Source organism: Fukomys damarensis, unplaced genomic scaffold (genome assembly GCF_012274545.1).
Source record: "Fukomys damarensis isolate Sample0158 unplaced genomic scaffold, DMR_v1.0_HiC HiC_scaffold_32, whole genome shotgun sequence".
Taxonomy (NCBI): domain Eukaryota; kingdom Metazoa; phylum Chordata; class Mammalia; order Rodentia; family Bathyergidae; genus Fukomys; species Fukomys damarensis.
The window spans coordinates 20,220,169-20,229,312 of NW_022900944.1; the positions used below are offsets into that span (position 1 = coordinate 20,220,169).

At 34.5% G+C, this 9,144-nt stretch overlaps 1 protein-coding gene across 1 annotated transcript; it reads left to right on the forward strand.

Moving 5' to 3' along the window:
• The first annotated feature begins 5,047 nt into the window (after nucleotides 1-5,047).
• Nucleotides 5,048-7,021, forward strand: Gk2 (glycerol kinase 2). The gene has a single exon (XM_010628482.3). The coding sequence runs from the start codon at nucleotides 5,087-5,089 to the stop codon at nucleotides 6,746-6,748; it is 1,662 nt and encodes a 553-aa protein (XP_010626784.2). The 5' UTR covers nucleotides 5,048-5,086; the 3' UTR covers nucleotides 6,749-7,021.
• Nucleotides 7,022-9,144: the final 2,123 nt, after the last annotated feature.

The following is a 9,144-nucleotide window of genomic DNA, read 5'->3' on the forward strand; positions in this document are numbered from 1 at the left end:
TTCACTTACTTGCCCAGGTGGGACTTGAATTTATCATCCTCCTGTCTTAGCCTTCAAAGTGGTAGGGTTACAGGATTCCACCACTATACCTGGCTTTGGTGGCTTTTCTTCAGTATTATACTTTAGCACCTGCTGTAGTTTGCATGTTAACTTATCATTCAAAGATCCATGTGTTAAAGATTGGTCCTCAAAGTGGTGCTACTGGAAGGCAGTGTAATCTCTAGAAGGTGGGTTCCAGTGGGAAGTCTTTGATCTCTGCAGCTTATGAATCATGGAATCTTGGCTTCTTACTTTTTCCTCTTCTGCTTGCTGGTCATGAAGGGAGAAGTTTGCTGTTTCGCATATTCCTTACCATTCTATCCAGTACACCCAGCAAAGGCCCAAAGCAGTAAGTCCACCTAGTCATGGACTGGGATAGCCAAAATAAATATTTTTTCTCTTTATAAGTTAATTATTTTAGTTATTTTATCATAGAGACAGAAAGCTGACTGATATACTAACATTTTATTATGAAAACTTGCAAGAATATAGGAAATTTGAAAGTACCTTACCCCAAACCATTGTATCTACCATTTAGATTACATAATTAACATTTTATTATAACTTTGTTATATCTTTCCATCTACCTATCTCTATGTATCCATCAATCCCCTGGAATAGATTAAGCTATAAGCTCAACAACCACTAGTCCATCCAGAAAACAAAATTAGAATTATTTTGATTTTATCAAAATACTTAATAAATGAGCAACATATAGTAGTATTCATTATTGCATTCAACAAATATTTCTGGACTTTCTGGTTTTTGGGTCATGCTGAAAATGTAAAATTGAATAAAACAGTTCAGGCCACTATTCTCATTGAACTTACAACATAGTGTGCTTGACAAACAAAAAGAAGATGTACAAACCTTTCTCAGTGTTTGATATGTGATCTCTATACTTTTCTGTGTGGAATATTTCATAAGAAAATATTTAAAAGAAAAGAAAAAAGAAAAAGAAACTGCTTGGGCTGGGAATTTAGCTCAGTGGTGCCGCTGCCTGCCTTGCAAGTGCAAGGCCCCAATTTCAATACCCGGTACTAAAAAAGAAAGAAAGAGAGAAAAGAAAATTCTCAATAAAAGGCTCTCAAAATATAATTTGTACAAAGATATATCAATAAAGATTTGGCAGGACTGGGGATTTAGCTCAGTGGTGCCACCACCAGCCTCATAAGTGCAAGGACCCGTGTTCGACGCCCAGTACCCCCCCAATTAATTAATTAATTAATTAAATTTTAGAAAAGATTTGGGAAATTTAGCTGTCACTGTTCTTAATTTAAAGGTTGTCATAATAACAAATGGATGTTTTATGCACTGCCATATTATTGCTTGTAATAAAGCCCATATGTAGTAATCTCTGAAACTATATTTGGCCAAATTACTAAATAAATGAATATATTTTAAACCTCATAATGTAGACATTATTTTAAAAGTTTTTAAATTACAAAGTAGTTGTACTTTTTTAGAAGACAGCCTTAAAGGCAAACTATAAAGTCAATTATATGAAGAATCTTACTTTTAATAATCCTATACTACAATATTTTTGAATAAAATATTCTAAAGTTGTTGATAATGCTATTACTGTAAATAGTATATTAACCTTTAACACATTTGTACTTGTATAAAATATAAATTAAATAACTTTTTGTAAAGTTAAATGTCTTCACAGATAAAGTAGTGCCAGAAAATATTTCAGAGACACTTATATTAGACTGTGGGGAAGCTACTATAGACTAATCAAAAGATTCGTTTGTTTATAAGTTTAGGAAAATACTGGTGTTTAGCTTTTCAGTTTTCTGTTCATTTGTTTAAAGCATTTTTTGTCTACTTTGGTTTTGTGTACTTTGGCTAAATCTACCAGTAGTTGAAACTACCCTAAGAAACTAAATAAATTCAACTTTCAAAACTAAATTTAGCCACTTATAACCTGATTATTTAATGGCTATTGTTTATTATCAGTGAAACTACTATGTAAGTCAGTACTATAAAAATGAAGAATTTATAGGGGGTGCAGGGTGAGCAGGGGAATGGAGAAAAAAATTTTAAAAATAAAGAAAGAACCATATGTTGGACCTTTTCCTCCTGTTTCACATTATCTACTATACATTTTGATCTTCCTTTGTGCTTTCTCACACCAGAGAAATTACTCGGTGTTTGCACATGTGTCTTGTTTGTCTCACTTTGGAATATGCATTCATTTGGCTGTAAATGTCTCTAGTTTTTCATTATTTATGGCTGAGTAGTGTTCCATTTGATTTTTTTTTAAAAGGCCAGAGGAAGGGGAATTGGGAGGCGGAGAGGAAAGAAGGGAAAGAAAAAAATGGAAACAAAGTCTTTGTAAATAGGGAAGGGTGGAAAGGTTGAAGGGAGGGCATGGGGATGGGAAAAAATAAGAACCAAGATATATCATGTAAAGGTACAAATTCCCAATGATGAGTGTCATCATATTGCATAGCTAAAATGTACCAATAAACTTAATAAATTAAAAAAGAAAAACAAACAAAAAAATGAAGTACTTGTGTTAAAGACAAATTGCTAAAATAAATTCCCAGACTTACAAACCAATGGGCTTAGAAACATTTGTTTGTGCTATTGGTATGACAGAGAAGACACGTTAGAGAAAAGAAACATTGAGTCAAATCTTTTTAAGTTATAGATTAATCTATACACACCATGTTTACTCCTGACAAATACTTGAGAATAACAATTTTAAAATAATTTAAATTCAATATGTTCCATAAAAATTTAGACATAGGACAAACAGTAAACTGGCACAGTAGTAAATGTCTCTAAATTTTTGCTTAGAAAAACTCTGATAGAACTTTAAAAACTGAACAAAGATATGACCAGGATAATCTATACCTGCTTCTGTACCTGTTCTTGTTCTATACCCTCTACAACACAAATTAAATTATCTCTGTTGTTACCACTATTTCTGACTTAATACTTCCTAAAAGGTCTACTTACATAGAAGATATGATCCAGTTAAAAGAGTGAAATATCAATATTAACTTTTGATCATATGTTCACCTTGTTCTCCTTGGTTTCACTAGGAATTCAATGGGCCTTGTTTTTTAGCTAATTCAGAAGTCAAATCTAAGCCTTACTATAGAAAACTCCCACTCATCCAATGAATATTCAATACATTTTAATTAGTGATTAAATAAATATGTACTCACTAACTTTACAATTATTTAACATTTAAGTTTCCCTGTAGAGAGCTTCCACTCTAGCCAAGATGGAGTGAAAGAGTTTGGATGTAATTTCTGAACTGAAACAATAAATGGACAAAAACACATGAACAGTTCATATAATTAATAAAATAAATAACAAAAGTTTTTAAAATGCTGAGAATCAGACAATAAAAGGCAGCTATTCTTAAGAGGCAAGAAAGAAAAGATGTGAGTACTAGTAGCATACTGTCCGAAATTCTGAGGCCTCAACTCAGGGAGTAGGAACCCAGGTATTGCCTAGTAGGAGACGGTGCTTAGCATCCAGAAAAAATAAGAAACCTAGACTCTTTACTAAATGCACTGGAAAGAAAAAGAGTTGAACAGGGAAACAATTTTAGAGCTTTTCAGCAGATTCCCCCAAATCTGACTTGATCAGTATATGGTTGTTAAAAAAATGAAGAAAAATAAACAAAAAAACTACTTAAAGCTGAAGAATGATACAAAAAACTAGGGATAAATTTACTCAGTATTAACCCAGGACTGGGAGCCATGACAGTTTCCACAAGCCAAGAAAGCCTCAATTTTTATGAGCTAGAGAACACAGAAAAATCTCTTCACTCTAACTAGAATAACTGGCCTTACAACTGAGTATGACCCTTTTTCCACCTAAGAAATCTTAAAAGCAAGACTCAAAAGAATTAAGCTTATTCCAAGCAATTTATTTATATCTCAGAACAAAGTTCAAGAATATTTATAGGAATATAAAAATATCTAGCACCTAACCAGGAAGAATTCACAATGTATGGCATTTAATTGAAAGTTAAAAAAGGCTTTCAAGGAAGCAGGGAAATACAAGCCATAAAAAGGAGATAATCAAAATTAAGGTGGAACTGAGACTGATGGTAGAATTAGCAGAAAATTATGTAGAAAGAGGATATTCTAACTTTATTCCATGTATTCAAAAATTTAAATAGATATTTTAAAGACCCAAATTGAATTCTATGAATTAAAATCTATGAAAATATGTCAGATGTATTAACAGCAGATTAGATATTAGAAAAGATTACAGAAATTGAAGACATAGCAATTAGAAACTCTCTAATATTAATCACAAAGCGAAAAGATAAATTATAATGGATACAGCAAGCTCATATGAGAACTCCAATATGCTTAAATTAAGTCCTTAAAGGACAGAATAAAACATATTTGAAGAAATTATAGTCAAACTTTGCCAAATTTAATAAAACCTGTAAACCTATAAAGTCAAGTAACTCAAGTGCAGAAAAAAAAAAGAAAACCATATTATGATAAAACTGATCAAAATTACTGATAAAGAGGAAATCTAAAGGCAAAGAAAATAAGCATATTAAAATTAAGTTATGATAACAAAACTTCCACTGGAAACAGCAGAAGCAAAAACCCTTTAAAAAAAAAAGATGAAAAAAGTCAACTAGAATGCTTTATCAAGAAAAATAGCTTTCAGCATTAGGATAAAATACAAATGTTTAAAAGTTGTAAGAATTCATCCCCAGTACATCTGCAGTACAGAAAATGTTGCGGGCTATCTCTGGCAGAAAGGAATTGATAAGACAAATATCTACTCAAAAGACTGAAGGCAAGGCAAATGTAATTACATAGGTAAACATATGATTTATTTTAATACAAATCACCTTGAAAGGTCCTGTAGTGGCTGGAGTTCGGGCTTGTGCCGAGGGTGGGCCTTGATGGGAGCAGGCAACACAGCCTGGTTTCCCGTTGGGGGCAAAGGTCTCCTAGAACACTGCGTCAACAAGGGCGGCCACCGCGCCTGCGCTTTGCGTGCCTTCCCCCAAAGCCACCGTCACCAGGGAAACCCCAGTCCAGAGACTTGCTTCATGGCCACCGCGAAGAAGGCAGCGGTGGGACCCTTAGTGGGGGCAGTGGTGCAGGGCACCAACTCCACTCGCTTTTTGGTTTTCAAAGCAAAAACAGCAGAGCTACTTAGTTATCATCAAGTGGAATTAACACAAGAGTTCCCAAAGGAAGGATGGGTGGAACAGGACCCGAAGGAGATTCTTCAGTCTGTCTACGAGTGCATAGCGAGAACTTGTGAGAAACTTGACCAAGAAAATATTGATATATCCAACATAAAAGCTATCGGTGTCAGCAACCAGAGGGAAACCACTGTCGTGTGGGACAGATTAACGGGAGAGCCTCTCTACAATGCCGTGGTTTGGCTTGATCTAAGAACCCAGTCCACCGTTGAGATTCTTAGTAAAAAAATTCCTGGAAATAATAACTTCGTCAAGTCTAAGACTGGCCTTCCACTTAGCACTTACTTCAGTGCTGTAAAACTTCGTTGGTTGCTTGACAATGAGAGAAAAGTCCAAAAAGCTGTGGAAGAAGGTCGAGCTCTTTTTGGTACCATTGATTCTTGGCTTATCTGGAGCATGACAGGTGGAGTAAATGGAGGTGTCCATGGGACAGACGTAACAAATGCAAGTAGGACCATGCTTTTCAACATTCATTCTTTGAAATGGGATAAAGAGCTCTGTGACTTTTTTGAAATTCCGATGAACATTCTTCCAAATGTCTGGAGTTGTTCTGAGATCTATGGCCCAATGCAAGGTGGGGCTTTGGAAGGTATCCCAATATCTGGGTGTTTGAGTGACCAATCCGCTGCATTAGTAGGACAAATGTGCTTCCAGGAAGGACAAGCCAAAAACACATATGGAACAGGCTGTTTCTTACTGTGTAATACAGGTCGTAAGTGTATATTTTCTGAACATGGCCTTCTGACCACAGTGGCTTACAAACTAGGCAAAGACAAACCAGTATATTATGCATTGGAAGGTTCTGTTGCTATAGCTGGTGCTGTTATTGATTGGCTAAAAGACAACCTTGGTATTATAAAGACCTCAGAAGAAATTGAAAAACTAGCTAAAGAAGTAGGTACTTCTTATGGCTGCTACTTTGTCCCAGCTTTTTCAGGGTTGTATGCACCTTACTGGGAGCCGAGTGCAAGAGGAATAATCTGTGGTCTCACTCAGTTTACCAATAAATGTCATATTGCTTTTGCTGCATTAGAAGCTGTTTGTTTCCAAACTCGAGAGATTTTGGATGCCATGAACCGTGACTGTGGAATTCCACTCCATCATTTACAGGTAGATGGAAACATGACCAACAACAAAATTCTTATGCAACTACAAGCAGATATTCTACATATTCCAGTAATTAGGTCTTCCATGCCTGAAACAACAGCACTGGGAGCTGCCATGGCTGCAGGAGCTGCAGAAGGAGTAGGTGTTTGGAGTCTTAAACAGGAGGATTTGTCAGGAATCACCATGGAACGGATTGAACCACAGATCCAGGTCACAGAAAGTGAGATCCGTTATTCTACATGGAAGAGAGCTGTGATAAAGACAATGGGTTGGGTTTCAACACAGTCTCCTGAAAACAGTGAACTTGCTATCTTCTCTAGTCTGCCCTTGGGCTTTTTTATAGTGAGTAGCATGATAATATTAATTGGAGCAAGATACATCTCAAGCTTGCCCTAATAATTGCAGCATTGGGCTTGCAAAAAGAAACCAGCAATTCTGAATTTCAATATGATAATACTATTAGAGACTCTGGTTTTTATTTATGGACCATTTACTGCATGATCCATGAGAAGTAGATCTGTGGCTTAAAATAAAGAAAATGCAGTAGAAAAACACTGTAGAATCGTCATGTGTTTTGTTGTTGTTTTTTTAACATAGATAGTGAAGCTGACACAACATCTTCCCCCATTCTTGGAAAATACAGGATATTCAGATTCTATCTGTAGAAACTTTCACCACACATAGTCTGTCATATTTGAAAAAAAACCGTTACCTGTGCTAATAAAGTTAAGAGCTATAACTAATCTGCTAAAATGGAAGGTTATCTTATTATAGCTGTTGTTTTTAATACCTTTGTATCCTCTTTTCTACATGTTAGGGAGAAAACACCATCTTCACTGAATGTTTAATGGAAATATTTGCCAAACATTTAACAGTAGAAATTAAATTTTCTCACAGCATAGATGCTTTCCTAAAAAATAGCCAAATTTAAATTTTTCAGACATTTCATATAGTCACACTAATTACACAGTATTGGTGCATATATCCCACAGGGATAAAGACACTTCTTTCCTTTTGCCTTTTATGTATTTTGTTCTGTGTATAAAATATATAGATCATATAGAATAGCCCATGGCTGTACATTGTAGCCAGTAGGTTATAACAGGAATGCCCTAACTGTACAGTATAGAAATAAGCATTTTAGGTAAATAGCTATATACGTTTTTGGGCAATATGCATATATATTATTTACTGAAAGACATTTTTTTAAAAGGTGGAATTTAAATATTAACTATATGTTTCAATTCCCAGCACCAAAGAAAGGTTTCAAAGAAATTTTAAGTATTTATTTTATGTCTTTACAAAAATTATAATTTTTAGACCTTACTTTTTATTTAATTGTCTTAGGTAAAGGCTAGAAATAGAAAAGGCTATGTGAAGCTTCAGTAAACATTTTAAAACAGGAGAAATATATTCAAACAATATTCTTGGGGCTTAAACATATGTAAAGAAAACAACAGTATTAAGAAGGTTGGAAAGGTATATGGAAGTGTCAATTTTGAGATTCATATACTATACAGGAAGTGGTATAATATCACTTGAAATTGCAAGGAAAATTAAAGATGCATATTCTAAAATTGCAAGGAAAATTAAAGATGCATAAGTTCTAAAGTGAAAAAGTTATTAGTAAGTCAGTTAAATATGTCAGAACTATAAAATTACTAAATGAGTACTACAGAATATACAAAACAGATGAAATGGAACAAACAATAAACAAAACAAAAAATAAAAGAAAATGCATTTAAACCTAACAATTCCAAGAGGCATGTTATAGGTAAATGATCTAACTGTTTCAATTAAAAAAAAGATTATCGTATTTAAAAAGCAAAACCTAAATTTATTCTGCAACTCAAAATCACACTTCATATATACATTTTTAAAAATTAGTTAAAAGTAAAAGTACAAGCTGGGTGTGGTGGTGCATGCCTGTAATCCCAGCACTCAGGAGGCTGAGGCAGGAAGACTATGGTGAGTTTGGGGCCATCTTGGGCTACATAGTGAGTACAACACCAGCCTGAACTATATAGTATGACCCTGTCTCAAAAAAAAAATTTTTAAAAAGTAAAAGTAAGGAAGATAAGATATGCTGTGCAAAATCAATCAAAATAAATCTGGAGGACCTATCGTAATATCAAAAAGGAAATTTCAGAGCAAAGGATATCACCAGTAACAATTTTTCAGTGATAAAGGTATGTGTCCAAGATATTGTGGTTCTAAATATGTACTTAAGGAACAGAGTTTCAAAATATATAAAACAAAATCTAATATAACGAAAAGAAAAAGTAGAGATAGCCATCACAGCAAGAGATAGCAATATTTGACATACGTAGAATAATAATTCAGTAAGTATAGAAGACTTGAACAACACAGGGACAGTTAGGCTAGCCCTTTGTTTTATGGGATTAATAGGCATCCTGGAAAATTGGGAGTTAAAAAATAGACTGGTCGTCAAGGCTCTGAAATTAAGGGAATGCACTTGGACACAGGCTGTTGAAGTCATCTTAGCCTTCACAGACTATGTACTCACAGAGACACAAAGGAAGGAGGGCCAAGTAAAGCAGATTCTTAAAATCAACTCGGGGCAGGGGAGTGACCTTCCCTGCTTCAAAACCCAACTAGAAACTTTCCCAGATGACAAAGGACACATTCCAGGCGGCAAGAGACAAACACATGTGTAGAACAGTCACTAACATAACTTATAGCTATTTTACTTTATTAGCATAGTAAAAATCAAAACAAGGGTGGAGAGTTAACAGGGTAATGAGGTACACATCACATGAAGAAGCATGATG